The sequence below is a fragment of the Cheilinus undulatus genome, linkage group 17, assembly GCF_018320785.1.
Source record: "Cheilinus undulatus linkage group 17, ASM1832078v1, whole genome shotgun sequence".
Lineage (NCBI taxonomy): Eukaryota > Metazoa > Chordata > Actinopteri > Labriformes > Labridae > Cheilinus > Cheilinus undulatus.
The window spans coordinates 30,979,350-30,997,887 of record NC_054881.1 but is presented as its reverse complement, the minus strand read 5'-3'; the positions used below and the strand labels follow the sequence as shown (position 1 = coordinate 30,997,887).

The 18,538-nt window shown below is 38.4% G+C and overlaps 1 protein-coding gene across 8 annotated transcripts in view; it reads right to left on the bottom strand.

The window, feature by feature from the left end:
* Positions 1 to 18,538, bottom strand: part of vav2 (vav 2 guanine nucleotide exchange factor) — a 324,026-nt gene that overhangs the window by 94,904 nt on the left and 210,584 nt on the right. For all 8 annotated transcript variants that reach the window (XM_041811125.1, XM_041811131.1, XM_041811128.1 and 5 more), the window contains exon 3: positions 10,556 to 10,614. In XM_041811125.1, the coding sequence (XP_041667059.1) occupies positions 10,556 to 10,614 (59 nt within the window). The remainder of the gene's footprint in view (positions 1 to 10,555; positions 10,615 to 18,538) is intronic.

The window sequence follows — 18,538 nt, the reverse complement described above, 5'->3', positions numbered from 1 at the left end:
GTCACATGCTTGTCACAATAGTTTAATATTAGAATATTATGTCCAATACTTATTTATAGCCAAAAGAAAACTTATTTGTTTACCCCTTTACAGGCAACAGATAGAGAATTGTCTATTTAGAGTAAACTATAGCTCTAGATAAAGTGTAATCCATGTCTATATGGAAAAAATACTCATGATGAGAAGGAAAACATTTCTATATGAATGAAAACAGCTCTGAAAGGATTAAATACAGCACTGTATAAAGGCTCTGTAGAAAGTAAACAATGTTCTGTATTAATCTGTATTAATCATAACTGCCTTAGAGTTGTTTTTTGTTAATTATTGAGTACATAATCATGATTTAGAGTTAAATAACACTGTGTAGAGTTAAAATAACTCTGAAAATCTAACTCTGCACGCAGAGGACAATCTACTCTATATGGATTGAGACCAAATGTTTTATGTTCAGTGTAGATTTACTCAATTTAAGTAAAACTCACTCAAGTAAACTGACTATGCTCTCCCCCATCCCCTCTCACCCCCACCACAGTCTCAGCAAATGGTTGTTAAACCTTAGCCCTGTTCACAGAGGTGTCAAGTAACAAAGTACAAATACTTTGTTACCTTACCTAAGTAGAAATTTTGGGTATCTATACTTTACTGGAGTAATTATTTTTACTTTTAACTTCTACTCCTTACATTTTCATGCAATTATCTGTACTTTCTACTCCTAACATTTTAAAAACAGCCTCATTACCGCTATTTCATTTCAGCTTGTTTTGATTCCGACTTGGCATTGTTCAAAAAGCCACAAATAAAAAAACCAAAAACCTATCCAGATCAATTGCGCGATCTGGATAGAGTGAATTTAATTGTGGTTGGATGAGAAGTATAAACATAATACCACTTTGACACCTTATTGGTTTGTACGGGATCCATTGCACCTTTGGACATGACACAAATCACGTCACACTCCAGCAAGGAAATATCAGACATATGTAGCCTAGTACGAAGATGTCCGTGGCAGAGACTCAAGAGAACTAAAGCAAAATGTCCCAACCAAGCACCATTGAGGAGGTTGGTAGTACACATATACGGTTCTTGAATGTATTTGCATTGTACTAAAATAAGTTCATTTTCAATGGGCATAAATGGTGCATAATAGGTGCATCCCAAATTTTTCAACATTAACATTTCAATATAACATTATAGTCATTATGGCCCTTAGAAAATGTTTTTTGGGGAGGTGGGGTAATGCACTGTGATAGAATGGAATGCAATAGAATGGATTGTATAATGGAATGGAATGTATAATGGAATGGAAAGTATAATGGAATGGTAGAATAGAATGGAATGCAATGGAATGGAATGTATAATGGAATGGAATGGTAGAATGGAATGAAAAGTACAATGGAATGAAATGGTGGAATGGAATGGAATGGAATGGAATGGTTGAATGGAATTAGCCTCTGTGTCGCAGCCTAACTCTTTGTCCTTAATGGATTTTTTTCCCCTTTACATTACTTTTACTTTTATACTTTAAGTAGTTTTCAAACCAGTACTTTTATACTTTTACTTAATTAAAAAGCTTGAGTTGATACTTCAGCTTCTACAGAAGTCTTTTTAAACCCTAGTATCTATACTTCTACCTGAGTAATGAATGTGAATACTTTTGACACCTCTGCCTGTTCAGCTCAAGGTTTCTGCATATTAAATGGAAGTTCCCTCGTCACTGCTACTCTCTAAACATTGCAAAATGCTGTGCTCATGGTGGATCAATCGCAGGTCTCTGTAAACTTAATAAATATTTATTGCAAATCAAAAGTGCACTTCCATGTTTGTGCTGGAACCAATCCCAGAGAGCATGAGCATTATGTGAACCCAGAACACATGTGCATTCAGGGGTCCATTACTGTATGAATGTTGAAATGCTTTTCTCTCTTTTTAGAAGAAATCCACAGATGAAAACAAAAGCTTGATTTTTCTGTTTAGGGATTAGACCTTGTGAGGTGCCGTTTTCATTAAACAGTCAGTCAGTCTAAAACAGTAACCTGGCACGCCAGACAGACTGTTTCATATCACCACCACATAGGATATATTTCACATTCATCTGGGAAACCTCCCATAAAAAATGTTTGGGATGGGCAGGACCTTAGAAAAAAACTCAGAATGTGATTGGATGTTCTGTCTGTCACATCAACTAAAGGCCAATCATAGCGACAAGACAAAATGAGGTAGTAGACATGTGAAGCCTGGTACGTAATATAAGCTCAGCAGTAAGGAGCTGTCGTAGTTTATAAACAGTGGAGCTTGTTGGTGGATGAAACTCATGCCGAGTCTGGCCAGAGAAGTGCAAAAACATCTTCTCTGCCAAAAGAAGCTTTCACTGAGGCTACTGGCTCTTGTTTTAGGAGAGAAATATGCTCCAGTTCTGATAGAACCATTATGATAAAGCCATTGTATACACCGACTAACAGTACAACTAAACCACACCTGTTACTACTGCAAACTCACAGTTACACAGCAGGTACATCCAAGCTGACACTGGCGGCAGCCATTGCTTTGACATCCGTTACAAGCAAACCCTGCCTGTAGCTACAGCCTCGTTCTTAAATGACACTGATTGGTAAGGTCTGTTTTCAGACCTGGCACTACCATTTCAGGTTGGAGCTTTGCAAGATGGATCAGCCTAATGACAGACATGAAATCTGGCCAAACAGAAAACAGTGGAGATAGATAGAGCTGAGCTGTCCAGATCTCTATACGTAATATTGAATCATTGTTTTGATTAGGAGCCCCTATGGTGGAATTGTACACATTATTTGTAAGTCAATTCCAATTGAAATACACACCAGACATAAGAAATTAGGTGATAAAATATCAGGAAATGAGATATCAGACTTTTTCCTCATCTGATCCCTGCCACCATGCTGAGCTGACTCTCTTGAACACAACGACCTCGATCCCCCAGCCCAAACACTGCACCAGCAGGGATCAATGATGAACTAGGACAGTGAAGCTCTGACAAGTTAAAGGTTGCAGTAGGGTTAGCTGAGGAGAGTAAAGATAAGCAGTATGAAGGATGGGAAGAATAACAGGAGAGACCATGACGTGGGCTTAGAGTGAAGATAAGCTGTGAGAAACATGAGGTCAAGTCTGAGGGCATAAAGAGACAGGAACATGATGCCTCACCACAAAGAGGATTTACAGTTTTAGACACAGAGAGAGATGACTGGGATAGACTTGTGGTTTTGACAGACAGTTTTTAAGATTAGAGAAGGATGTAGACAGGATCGCGGTTCAAGTAGTTCAAAGAAGAGGGGAGAGGGAGATACAAGAAGGTTGAATGTGGAAGACAAAACGTAGAACTGAAATAAAAATGAGTCATAAAATATATATATGTAGTGCAGTGCCAGAATTAAACTTTTGGATTGCAGGAGAAAACATATCAAGCTGTAAGAAAGAAAGAAAAAGAAAGAAACAGCAAGATGAAGGACAAAAAACAGACGTGTTTTTCATTAGTGAATCTGCAGAGCAGGCCAAAAAGGGCTGGAATGCTGTCGCAGAGGCGATGACAGCAACTGTCGATGTCTGGTTACAGTGAACAGACATGAACATCAATGAGCTTCAGCAGAACATCAATGGACATGCCTGTGGCAGTGCTACTCACATTTTTAACACAATGAGGAGCACTCTGGCCATCTTTAACTCATTCACAGGTGGCCTGATGTTGTGTCTGTATTTCAGCGGTTAAGGAGAGTTGAGTTACTGCCTGGGCATCAAGAACACAGCCCTTAGGAAGTGAAGATGGTAGATTACTAACATGGTACTTTATACCCCCCTCATTTGGCCTCTTATCCTTATAACTAGGTTAATCAGACTGCAATGATAAAAGCCTCTGACCACCAGGAAGGCCGCTGATAAGCAGGGATAAAGGGGACAGCCTTTAGGGGCCCAGTCAAATGAAGGGCACATGGAGGTAGAGAAAATCATGGTCCATTGGAAAATGAATCTGCGCTAACCATATTTAACAACATTAAGATAAGAATGATTAAAAAATCGCCATAGAGGCAAAAAAGTTGAAAATTGGCAAACATTGGTCAAAAATGGCAGGAAAAATAGGGTGAAAGGGGGTTACAGAGTAATATCAATAATTGGCAAAAAGTGGCAAAAATTAGTGAGAGTGGCAACAGTGCAACAATGGTAAAATATGGCAAAAAGAGGCAAAAATGGGTGAAAAGGGGATGAAAGCGGCAATGATAAGTTAAAACTGGGAAAATGAGTGACAAGTGGCAAAACTGATTTAAAAGTAAAAAAAAGTATATAAAAATGGCAAAAAAGGGTAAAAATTGAGCTGAAAAGTTGTTAAAAGTGGTGAAAAGCAGTTAAAAATAGCACAATGGCTTGAAGGAGTAAATAATGGGCAAAAAGTGGCAAAAATGGGTAAAATGGCAACAGCAGGTTATTTACGTAGGTTACAGTTTTTAAAGAAAACAAAAAAATCTCATTTACTCTTCATAGCCCCTTCATACTTATAGAGTTTTTTTTTGTAAGAATTTAACACTTTCGGTCTGTAGGGAAGAATTGAAATTGACCAGTACGGCGATGTTCCAAATGAACTAAAGGCTGATTCTGAGGGATCAGTTGTGTTCTGGATGCTGAGAGCTGAAAAATGTGAATTGTACCATCCTCTGCCGACTGCCCAAGTTGAAGTTCAGCCTCTGGCTACTTCCTTTCATGTCATTCCTTCCTCTCTCTCCCTGACTTCTGTTCTATCCACTGGTCTAATAAAGTGCAGGAATAAAAAATCTTAGTCAACAAAACAGAACTTAAAAGCTTAAATCACAGAAATTTCCCTCTGAATATGAAAATCAAAAATAAAAACATCTTGTTGGACCTTAAAGTGAAAGAAAATAGATTTGATTCAAATGCTACATGGAAGAAAATGTCTTGTGTCTTCTGTTGGCAGTAGTTAAAATCCTTTGAGACAAAAGTTGACCTTTCTGTCATCCTTTCAGTGTTTGCTCTTTTTGCTCATTTCTTTTAGGTGAAAAAGATCAAAGCAAAATCAGAAATTCATGGGAGGAAAAGCACACCTGTTTCCTCTTATTATTTAGTCTGAGCTTTTGCCAACAGAACCATTTCTTTTTATGAAACATTAGAAATGGAAAAACGTTACACGAGCCTTGAAGGTACGACTCAGTTCATGCAGCGTCTGGCAAGACATCACCCAGGATCCTCAGGCACAGATCTTCCACCTGCTCATGAGGACTAATCCAAAAACAGAATGTTGCTTTGGATTTCAATAATTTGATTATTAGTCTGCCTAAAAATGGTGATAGTTGGTTGATTCACATTATCACCAAACTAGCTTTTATGTGAAAATGAAGAAAATTTCCTGCTTAAGTAAAATGTTATTTTAAGTTTGATCTCATTTATATCTCTTATGTCGTATTTCCTAAAATATACATGGCATTATCTTGTTTGTAATCAGAATGGGTAATGAATGTCAAATATCTTAAAAGCCATGAACTCACACAAAATCAAAGCTATGTACAACTTTTTTTTTCTCAATTTAAAAAAAAGTTTTCTGTTGTTTATTTGTGTCTAGATGTGATGCAGTACTAGATGACATGGTTGTACCACGTGTGAAAACTTAACTGCCAATGGATTAAAAACAATAGAAAGCATTAATGCCAGGTGCCAATAAAACTGCTGTGGAGCTGTGCATGGTCCCTTCAGAAGCATGTCTGACCCTAAGGTGGCAATATTCTCCCTTTCAGATTACACCTTTAATCAGGCTGACATAATAAATCTACTATCTGACTCAATAAGGGGCAAAATCTGTCCTGTATTTCTGTGCACAGCCTGCAACAGTATATGGTGCACTTTTCCACATGCTGTGAATGATGCAATCATGACATGTGATCCTTGAGCTGCTTATCAGTTTATATAAATGAAGCGCAGTAATGACACAGATGTTTCAAAATGTCAGTCTGTGGGTTAATTACCCAGAGTGCTTTGTCTATTTTTATGCACTTCTGTGCATTTCTCCTTGTGTATGTTCTGCATCACTGTCTCTCATCATAGTTTAAAGCAAGGTCGGGCAAGTTTGGTTACCAAGATGGCTGCATTAATTCTACTGTCAAAGCCAATGTGCCAAATTGTTACAGACTGTTGGATATTCTCAATCTAACCCCTGTGATTACAAATAATTCAATGAAAGGAAGAACATGCTGTGTTACTGATTATCTATTATAGCAACATTTGTCTTTTTAAACTCATGTGCAGATAGAAATAGTTTATTTAATGACACATACACAAAACTAAATCAATTTTGAGCTGCTTGTTTAACGCAGTGAATATTATACTTACTTGGTGTATTACGTGACGCATATATGTGCATTAATTGATGCATGTGAAAAGATTTCACAGAAAAAAAATGCCAATTGCCAATACAACAAAGAAAAAGTAAGAAATACATTTAAAAAATGAAAAAAGTATGGAATTAAAAAATTTATAACTTACAAAGGAAAAAAGGGGAAAGAAGGAAACAAAAATTTAGAACAAAAAAATATTTCCATGAAATTAAAATACCAAACATAAATCTAATATTTTTAAAAAGAAATTTTAATGAATAAAAAATTAGAACATAAAATTTACATATAAAATTTAAGAAAACTACAATTTGAAAAATTAAAAGTGAAAAAAAAGTGGATTGTTAAATTATTAAAATTCAAATTTTGATGAAATCCAAAAACTAGATGAAAAATAATTTGGAACCCAAATAAAAATAAATCAAAAATGGAAAAAAAAAAAAAAGAAGAAGAAAAATGAAGTTAAAAATAACAAACAAGAAAATGTAATCAAAAATAGAAATAAAAGAAATTCATAACTGAAGATTTTTTTTTAATGAAATCAGAAACTATAAATGAAGTATATTAAAAAATGTAAAAAAGAAATGTAAAAGTAAAGGTTAATAAAAATAAAACAAAAATAGAATATATATATATAATCAAATGAAATTGAAAGACATTTTATATTGTTTCATAAAAAAAAAATGTAATAAAATAACTAATCATATACCAGTAGCAATCTATCACAAGAGAAATGTTTCTCTTCAGGATTTCATGGCAGATTTTAACAGCTTTCTAAAGGTTTAAAATTTATTGTAATTTGTTATTGAATTCAAGGCCACTTTGATGAGGTGAAGGGCCGTCATTTGCCCAACTATTTAATGCTTTTTGAACACTAGTGAAGGTGAATGAAGCTTCATGTTACTCTGCATTTAAAGCAAAAACATTAGATCCAGTCACAAGAAGTCCCTGGAGACGCATTTGGAGAGGAATGATATCCAGCTAGGGCTGTGTGTGTTAATGTGTTCAGGAGTACACTATTTTGTCCATCCCTAAAGATAGTGTAAAGAATGTCTGCTAGTACACGACATGTTTTTTTATATTGTGTGTGTGTGTGTTTATATCTGTTGGTCAAACCTGTACACAGATGACAGAGGCTCTGATGTGAGACAGAAGAAGTCTGACAGCTCCTTGGACCGTGGACTGAAGCTCACCTTGCCCTGAGCAGAATGACTAAGACGTGGGTGAGGAGGGCCTTTAGAAAGGCCAAAGAGGTCAGTGAACAATTATACTATGTAAGTGTTTTGTTTAATAGCAACATCCTGTTCATGCTATCATTTAGTGCATGGCCTCAAACCTCTTCACACATGTGCAACATGCCCTTGGCCTCTAAATACTGTAATTAATGCAATTATATAAAGGCAGATGCTTTAAGCCGTTTACTGTCGTACATGAAAAATGTACAAAAATCAATCTGTACTGCTACTGCAACGTGTGTCACAGTATTACAAAATGTTGATTTAACAAGTTATCTGGAACGCTTTACAAACCAGTTAAATAGCACTAGTAGATGAAAAATTCACACTGTTTAAAACTTGCGTGGCTGCAGTTTTCTTTGGATCTACAGCAAGACTTTGCCCAGTATAGACCTACATTAGCTTTTGTTACATCAGCTGTAAAGAACAGGACAGACAGAAATAAAACCCACCTACAGGGCCGGTGCCCCCTCAGGCACCGGTGTATTTTAAATTAATGTATATTAAGTAAAATGAGTCACAGTTCAGATACCCAAATGACACTGATACAATTGGCAAATCAACCTCCTCCTTTGCCTTTTAAACTTGTACATCAGAGTTCATAAGTGCCCAGGGGGTCTAAGTTTGGAGAATTCATTCATTTTGCTCATCTTGTTCTCTACATGCATAGACACCTTCATCCTTCTTTAATGAAATGTCTAACATGTAATCTAGAGATGCAACAATTTAAAAAATTCAAACCAACACCAGTGTTTACAAGGATGACAAAAAAATACCCAAAAAACAAAAAATGGTCTTGTCCTAAAACATCTTGTTTGTATCTGTTGGTCATGTAGGGATAATAATCCTAATTTTTATTCATTTTCATAACAATCTTAAAATCCTCACAGTAGCTTTAAAAATGCAACTGTAAATGACTCTTTGGACATTATAACTACAGTAATACATCTATTTACAGTTATTAAGAGACTTTAGTTCCATGTACCACAGATTAGACTATACTGGACTTTCCTGATGAAGCCACACTTTATTGATTCCCATAAGCTGATTGTGTTTCCACAGTAGGGTGGAAGGTCAGGGTAACCTTCAGGGCTAAAAGGATTTCATTGTGCACAAGCACACTTCAGTGGCCAGGCACTTCTTCAGTAGTTGGATGCAAAATGCAAAGAGTTACTGAATAGTCAGCTGCAAACTCTTAACTTCAAACCAGGACTGAAAAGGAGGTTTGGGGATTATTTGGGTTTTCTGATACCGGTGCTAAACTGGTACTTTTTAAATGGTGCAAGTGCCTAAATGGTGCCTGAATGAATACTTTTAAGAGGAAAAAAAAGCGGGACAAAAGTCAGCAAGTGAATAAAAGTTGTCTTTGTATCGTAAATGATTCAAAGAGATATCTTAAAAAGATGCCAATGGACTATAAAAGTAAATCAAATCTGTGTTATTTCTTCATGGAAGAGGCTCAAACAAATTCATAGACTGGCACTGCATCAGAGACATAGACCCTAGTTGCAATGAAGGTTGAAAAGGAGGCATACTAATGAGTTAAAATGAGGAGGGGAAGGTTGTATCAACTCTGTGGGCTGATTTTACACTCTCTGCTTAGTTAATAAGAGTCTGGTAAGTCAGCTACACTTTAGTAAAAGCTTTAACTTGCTCTCATTATTCAGTGTGGCGGCTGTTTACACCTTGCATTAACATGCCTCCTGGATGATCTAAAAACAGCAAGTGGATAGCTTTAATGCTAGGTGTGAACGCACCCCAAAGCCTCCAGCGGATGGATTGAGATCTGACAGCTCAGACCACGTACAGAGGTGGTCTGGCATGCATTTGTCCTCAGTGGTCCAGTAGTGTAAACACTCATGAATCAGAAAAGGGAGAGACATCCCATCAACATGCATGAAGTGGCATGAGCTCAAGTTCTCATAGGAGACTAAAAAAGGTAAACACCTGTACTTACATGTAGTCTACTTGTTATCAGATCAAACAGGTGGGATGCATTGTCATCAGCCAGGTGGATAATCTATCATCAATCAAAGTTGATGAAACTGCATGCTTTCTAATTAGTTCTGCAACACCCTTCACCTTACTTCAGTGCAATATTTCTTTTTATTTTGTAACCAACAAGGTCTTCACTTCCTGCCAACAATCATACAATCATAATCTTTAATAATAATAGCTTTTTATTTCATTAATAGCATGCCTGCTGAGGTTAAAGTAACTCAGTGTCAGAAATTCCAAAGTGTGATTTACACTGTGATAAATGAGTCTTGATTTTGACACCACAAAGCAACGTGGTCAGCGTGAACAAGCAGAGAATTAGCCAGCAGTCAGCAGGTTGCGTTGTCTTTATTAATGGAAAGGGACTTGCCCCCTCTTTTTTCTCTCACTCTCTCATTCTCTATCACACACTTTCCCTCTCTTTTCCCTCATTTCTTGGCATGACCCTTAATGACTGTGCTCCATCAACTCGTTGCTCAGACAGATAAAGTGTCTTTTTATGTGGCAACGGTGGGCCACCAAGCTCCAAGCAGATTGAGCAAATGAAGAGAAATCAGCAGCCAATTCCCAGCCTGATGCACAAGGTGAAGGATTTTCTCAGAACATTATCATCTGTGAAAAAATGACAACCCCAGTTTACAACACAGAGCCCTCACTCAGGCTTATGATGTACTACTAAACCCTACATAAAGAGTGTGCTGCAGCACTGCTTGAGTGACAGATGGGAATGTGTTTTGGATTATTTCATTCCCTGAAAGACAAAGCAGCTAAAAGCTGCTGCTAATTGCCTAAAAGGTGAATTGACTGTTAAATGAGCACCAGATGATAGCCACCTCCATCTTAATGTAGGTCTTTATGCAAATGTGTCAAAAAATTCATCCAAATGGATTCCCTGACACTGATACTTCTGAGTGTTTTGGCTCATCAGGTAATAAATGAGGGAATAACGAATGAGTTACATACCTAATGCCTTTGATTTGTGCGATGCTGTGGTGGGAGATCCTTGACAGAGCGGAGATTACCTGAAACAAACAAAGAGATAAACAGTTAAAACACAATCAATGGCTCAATTGTTTACCAATTTATTTGCAGAATCATTTCATTCAATTTGTAATGTTTAGAGTGTTGTGTTTTATTGACATGGCTATTATAATTTCATACTGTAGCATTTTATGCAGCCTTCAGGATTTCTCTGCACGCTTTGGGGAAGCTAATGGCACGCAGCCAAATCAAACAAAACTGTGAAAAAAAGCAGACCGGTGAAAATGGAATTATACACAGTGAAAGGGAATGATAAGCTCAAATAATTGAAGTAACTAGAACAGCTAAAATTTAAATAATTAAATGAAATAATTATGTATAAATTAGTATATAGGATAGACTTAATAATTTCCGTAAAATCCAGCATAGAAAGAGGCACTCTTAATACCTATTTTTTCCTGTAAAGGGTCAGCTGCAGCAACATAATAGTGTAATTGTTTTCCAGTATAAAATGCTGGGATATGCTCTATTGTTACTGGAAGTGATGAAGTCATGTGTAATGAAGTTTTTTATACTGTGTGTAAATTGAAGATAACCCTCAGTTTTAACTTGATTTTACAAGCGCTGAGCTTACAGCATTAAAACACAAATCGAGCATACAACGTGAGTTCAGGCAGGCCATGGAGAATTAGCTGATCTCACACAAGCTGACGGCCGGCATATTTGCTCTACTCGCACTTTTGGCTAATCGCCTCATGCTGCCTTATTTGAACTGTCACTCTCTCTGCAAGCTGCTCTTGCAACCCTCCTCCACCCAAGCTCCTCCTTATTCTGCTTCTGACTTAATCAATGTCTACTGCTTGATGCTTTCCATGCAGGCTTGTGGATGGGCAGAGGGATTTCAGAATAGCATACATAACAACATAAGTGCTAATTAATAACTACCAATAAAGAACTATTTATAGCTGCAAACCATGTTTGTGGCAAAGTGGCCCTGACTGAACATTGGTTTGTGCTATGGCTCAACGAAAAGGTCCGCTTTAAAGGGGGCTACTAATTTAGACCCTGGTAGTTTTTTGGTTTTAGTTGAGTAATTTTGTTTCTGTTTGCAGCATCAAAAATAAAATGAGGATGTTTGGAAAAGTTGTTTAAAAAAATTCCTTGCTCTGTTTAAAAGCACTTGGATAAGAAAAAGGACATTTTCATGGGGGGGGGGGCTGATTATTTCCTCCTCATCTGTATATCCTGGATTCAACAATACAGCAATCATCATCATCAGCTGGGTGCAAACATCAATAAAAAAAAAAAAGCAAACAGATTTTCCCAGACAATTAACTGAAAACTTACTTAAAACATATAATCAAACTGCAACTAACACTGTAACAAATTATCATATGCAGCAATTCACAATGGTAAACAAAAATAATGAAAGGAATCTATTAGCTAAACAGTCAGAGGCAACAATAAAGAACTCGTATAAGATACTCCACAGAGGAGGCTGCATTAATGAACTGTGCTGTTGTATGAGCTACAAGTTTAAAGAAAATGTTAATTTTATTTTAGCATTCCATGTTCGTCAAGGGAGATTATCAAGCATCTCGTGTGTTTCTTAAGTAAATGCAGAACCACACAGGACTGTGTGTAAACTTAATGCATGCCACCATGTCAATGTTGACATGCAAAGACATGTGGCGCATAGTCACGAGTGGTTGGGGATGACTTTGCTTAGATGGTAGTTCCACACTTTACCCTTGTATTTGCTTTTCGACCGTTTATTTTACTTGTTATTTAACTTTGAAACTTTCCTTTTAGCCTCTACAGTTTTCATTTAGTCTGAGGTGAAACATGGACCGTATCTGAGCTGATTTAACGCTGCTTTAGAGTCACACACAAGTGGGCTTATGGTGGAGGACTGCAGATGGTGGGCTTCCAGGGTCTACAGAGGCTGGTTCAAAAAGATGAAGGAACTACCGACCCAACACACACATCCACAGAAACACACACCCGAACACAAACCCTGTCTCCTACGGCTCATTACCCACTCCTGGGTGTATTTGGGCTTGCAATGCTGTGGCACTGCCAGCTGTCTCCTCGACAGGGAGGAGAAAATTGTTATCTCAACCCCTCGTCTCTGGCAGGTGTGTCATCTGGAGCCTCTCATCAAACACCCTCTTCTCTAAACACACAATGCAACAATCTCAGCACACGTAGCATTTAACACTGAAGATGAGGCGCTGCTAATGGCTGTTGTGAAGAGAAGACAACCACTTTAGTTCCACAAAGTACTCACATTAAAGCACTCTTGACCAAAACCTTTCAATCTCTGTATTCAAGTTGTTCTTGTGTTTAACATAATCAGTAGTAGAGTGGAGGGATTACATGGACCACTGTTACGGAGTGCGTATACATCACAGTCATTTACATCTAACCGCTCTATGGAGGGAAACCTCGAAGGGGCTATTGCTCGACAGGATGATAAGGGGTTATTCCTCTGTGTCGTTAAAGACCCGTGTAATAGGCAGTCGTGTTCATGCTTAATGGCTCCAATATGGGTCCACTCTACCATTACACACCTCCTTTACAGATATTCTAACTGCATTTTGCAGACAGAGACCAAAAAAGGAAAGGGGGGAATGGAGATGGGGTCTAGTAGAATAGATTGCTAATTTAGCTTAGCGTCCCTGCTTAGCCAATGTCTTTAATAAATCACTGTGGATAAACCCATTGTGCTGCTGGGTGGCATGCTGCCCACCTGGCCCTGCTTCAGGGAGGGATCACATATGGCATACTGCCCCATAAACATTATTAGCTCCTTTTTCTGTCTTATAATCTGTCATTCTGACAAAATTTATTATTTACACAAAAAGAATCAGAAAATGTATCCTGACAAACGTAACATTTAAATGACTGGATTGATGGATACATAGAAAGGTGGTTATATTTGATACTAAAGGCTGGGTGGTGTGATCAGCTGTGGTCACATCCGGCTTAACTCAGCTGGTCTCATCCAGGTCTGTTCAGGTTCAAAGGCTGGAGTGAAGCTGCTGGCTTCGAGCCATACGTTAATGCAGAGCCAAATCCTGCTCAGCCTGGGGAGACAAGACACGAGTGTGCCAACACTGGGCATGCTGGCATGACTTCCACACATCACTGGGTAAAGTCTATTAATATTAGAGCTCGAGTTTCCTAGACATTAAGGCATTTGTTCTGATTTTGGAGTTCATGTTCGACTCTCACGCTGTAATGTGTAAAACATGTCTCCATAATGAAAACACTAGCAGTTCGTGACTACATGCTAATTTGCAATCTGTTTACAGGGCAGCTGACATTCTCACATTGTGACCCAGTACATCAAATGTCAGTTGGATGCACACAGTTACTGAATTTATTCATCCATGTAGGTATAGCTACATTCTCACTGCAGTCAAAAAGAGATGTGAATGCACAGAGCTCACTCAGACTCCCATGTCATCAAACACTTAGCTGACACACTAAATACACTGTTTCATATATCCAATGCACAGGTCAGTGGTTCTTTAGTGGGGGTCAGGGACGCAAGACACTGAAAGGGGATCGCCAGATGCCTTAAAACTACAAAACTATTTAAAATTATTTCAAAATCTACGTCTATATAACGTAAAAAAACAGTGTTATTTGGTGAGATTTATGCCGAAATCAAAGTAATTTTTAAAAAATCCAAAAAAAGTACATCTGCACACAGGTCTGCCCACAGATTTAGCTGGGGCCCTAACAATCCAAAGAAATGGGCCTTCCTCAGTTGTGATGTTTTATTAATATCAATACATGAGTATTTTATCAGTAGCATTGGTGCTAGTGTCCCGTCTTACAGTTACCTTGTTTTGGAGCTGAAAAGTGTGTCAATCTATAATTGGGTTCTAATGTTGAAAGAATGTATTTGTGACACTTTTCAACCAATTTCCCACCCCATTTTGCCACTATTAGCTGCCACTTAACATCAGTTTTGCACCATTGGGCCCATTTTTGCCTCTTTACACCCATTTTTTTTTGCCACTTTACACCTATTATGCTTAATTCTAACCCTTTTTTCTTCATTTTTTCCCATAAATTTTTCCCACTTTTGACACCTTATTGCTACTTTAAAGCCATTTCTAACCAATTCATGCAACTTTCAACCCCTTTTCATCACTTTTTATGTTCATTTTTGGCTATTTTAACCTATTTTTACTTTATGTTTTGCCCATTATTGCAACTTCACCCCATTTTGCCACATTGCACGAATTATGCCTCCTTTTAACTCTTTTTTTCTTCACTTTTCCCCATAACTCTTTGCTACTTTTGACACCTTTTTGCAACTTTAAACCCATTTCTAACCAATTCATGCAACTTTCAACCCTTTTCACCACTGTTTAAGTCCATTTTTGCCCATTTCAATCAAATTTTACTAAATGTTATGCCCATTTTTTAGCCACTTTACAAAATTTCTTCCTTTAAGAAGGCTATATATGATAACACAAATGATAAATATATATATATATATATATATATATATAAATATATATATATATATATAAATATCTGTTGCTTTGATAAGAGTGGTTATTATTCAAGTAAAAGAATAAATATTGTTATAACAGCATAACTTTTCAGTGGACCATGATTTTGCTGACCTCCATGGGCCCCAGAAAGCTCTCCCCTTTATCCACCCTGATGGGTGGCCTTGTGTGCATATGACTATTCTTGAATGGGCATGGCTGTTTTAAACCCCCTTCAGGTATAGTGGGGGTCCCCACTTAACTTGTATTTTGGGGGTTGCGGGCTGAAAAGTTTGAGAAACCCTGGCATAGGGTATATTTCACATTCATCTGGGAAACTTACCAAACAAAGCGTCTGGTAAGGGCAAGACTTATCAAAAGACCTCCCGATTACCTGTTGCTTGTGCTCCAGGATGAGACGTTATTTTGATTGATTTCTGTTCGTTCACTGTTGTATTTTGAAGTTGACCGGTTAGTTTGCATGTTTTTACAGTTGTTTGGATCGATCTGCTCTACGTGGATCAACACGGTTTGGTAGTGACTGGTGCTGAAAATAGACCTGCTGTGTACCCCCAACAAAGCATAGCAGAGTTGCACTTCTGGGACCGAAGCACAGGTTGTACAACTGCTCTGACTGGCTAGAGAGGGAGTGATTTGCTCTGCAGTATGAATCCAGGGTGGATCGCAGCACAGCCGCTGTATGTGGAATGTTGTGTGAATGTTTTCTGTTGTAATGTGAAAGTTTCATTAGAGTTCCGTGCATGTTGCTTTTACAATCGCCAACTCAACTGCTCATTTTTGAAAGCTGACCCAGACTCATGATACTTTGAAGCCTAAAATGTCAAGCTAAATTCCAACGATCAAGCCTTCCTCTACAAGTAAGAGGTGAGAATGTTCTGGGATCAAGGGTTATATTTTGTTTTGAACACGTAAAGTAATCCAATGAAAGTTTTCAAGAAGTGTCCCCCTGTCAGGCCTGCAGATGGTAATTGGTAGATTTAGAGTATCATTTTTAACTACAAATCTGAAAAAAACACTTCTTTAATCCCCCTCATATTGCAACTTTTCTTACTATTATCTGCTCAAAGGTAGCCCTCACGCCTGGTTGTTCTCTCCCTTCTTTGTCTGTGTTTGTTTCCTTTCCTGCCTCTAATACACGCTCCTCACCCTCCACTGATCCTTTGGTTCAGTCAAAGCCTTTGAGTCCCTACACATTATTAATTTCCCTCTCATCTCGTGCTCTGCGGGGGGTCTTAACTCCGACTGCTAGCCAGAGAATAAAGCTTCTTTCACTCCTCTACGAACTGGGAGAAGACAACTCACACGATGGAGTCAAAGCTTTGATTTCTCAACCTCCAAACCAATATCTTACCTTAATCACCACCCCCATAGCCCCTGGCATCCCCTGACCCACATTTGACCCCTTGCATCAGGCAGGAGGATGTAATTGAAGGCACATGTGAAGTCAGACAGACTCACTGAGGCTCACAGTTTTTGCACGAGACTGGCATGCAACATTTGCAATCCACTTGTTTCATAAGACGTTTGTGTGTTTGTGTGAGAGGGCAGAGGGGGAGGGGGGATCAAGACTGCATCAATAGATTAAGGAAAAGGCGATGCCAAGTGTTTGCAAACACACGCCACACTTTCACCTCAGTCTCCAGACTCACCACATGTGGCCTTTGTGCCAGCTGGGGCAAAGTGACACCACATGTGACCACCCTGCAGCCAATCAGAAGACTAAAAAAAGCCCTGGCAACTAGGCTTGGATGATTATGCATGGTCATCATTTACAATATAGAGCGAATCAAACCTGCAGCCATATGCTATTAACAGTAGGAGGGCGGGGCTGGGATGTGATTATGATCTGAAAACATACACAAAAGGACTATTGACAGTCCATCACAAACCACACCCAAACCGCCAATTCTCTTTATTTCTGATGCAGTCATGACGTGATTATATTTCACACCGCAAATCAATGCATGCTTTGGAAGTCATCCAACAAAGAGGCTGAATTAATGAAAAATTCATCCCATTACTGTTTTTTTCTCATCTCTTTCTCTCTTGGCTCATCCTCCGACAGCTCACTCCCTGATAGTGTGAGATATTTATGAAGTATTCACACTTTGATAGGGCACCGTTGCTCTGCTTATGCCAGGCTGCCAAAGTGGTAGGCATGAAGCAAAAGGGGCACGGCGTGGGAGAGCTGAGAACAGATGGCTGAGTGGGAACCCTCCGTGCCTGACATCAATAATAGACGGACAGGGAAGGGACAACACAACCCGTCCATGTGTGTGTGTCTCCCACTGTCCCACTGCCTCCGGGAGTTTCTGTCTTCAACAAACCGTCTCTTATTCTCTGTCTGCTTTTTTTCTTTGAACTCAGCCTCTTTTTCTTTTTCCCTTTCAGTTTCTTTTTCTGTTTCACATGCAATCCACACATAAATGACAAAAACATTCAATACATTCTTCTCCCTGAATGTCAAACACCAACTGACTGTCACAACTCTTTTGAGTCTTATTCAGCGGCACAAGGTAGCTCTGTTTCTTGTCACACAGAAAGATGGTTGTGTCTATATTATTCCTGTCTCGCATACAGTGGATGTCAAACTGCCTGTTATGTTTGGTTTCACACAAAACGCAGTGGGAAAGCCGAGAGAAAACATCTCCAAGTGGATTAAATTGATAAGACAAATTTTCCCTTTTTAAAGTAGGCTTTCATCCAAAATAGACATCATTTGCCTGTGTACTTTGTCAATGAAAATGACTGTCTTAGTACTATTACTGCACATTGTGGTTAGCAGAAAGCCAGGTGAGTCTGGTGCAAAGGCTGAAAGGTTCCTTTTACATACAGTACCTACATGTTTTATTTATTTATTTGATGACTCAGTCATGGTCAATATAATTTGGCTTTATGCCAAAAAAACCCTCTTAATTCAAAATTGAAAAGATTTCTAGTGCAATGAATGTGTCTCAAGTGATTGTAGTATAAAGAGACCTGTATCTGGAAGGTCCAGCCACTGGTTTATCTGTATTCCTGGCTACCATTACCCCATGGCGACAAGAGAACACTCAAAGCTACCCGGAGAAAAGCTTTTTGAAAAGTATAAATCAGGAGATGGATACAAAAAAAAATCCCAAGGTGCTGAACATCCCCTGAATTCCAGTACAATCTATCATCAAGAGATAAAAGGAATATTGCACATGTGTACATCTGCCTTGCTCAGGCCATCCTCACAAACTGAGTGACCACGCAAGAAGATGACTAGTGACAGAAGCCACCAAGACACCTATGACTACTAGCAAGAAATCAGAGTGACTCTGCATACAACTGTTACCCAGGTTCCTCACCAGTCAAAGCTTTATGGGAGAGAGGCAAAGAGAAAGCCATTGTTGAAGAAAATGTATAAATCTGAACTCGAGTTCGCCAAAAGGTATGTGGGAGACTC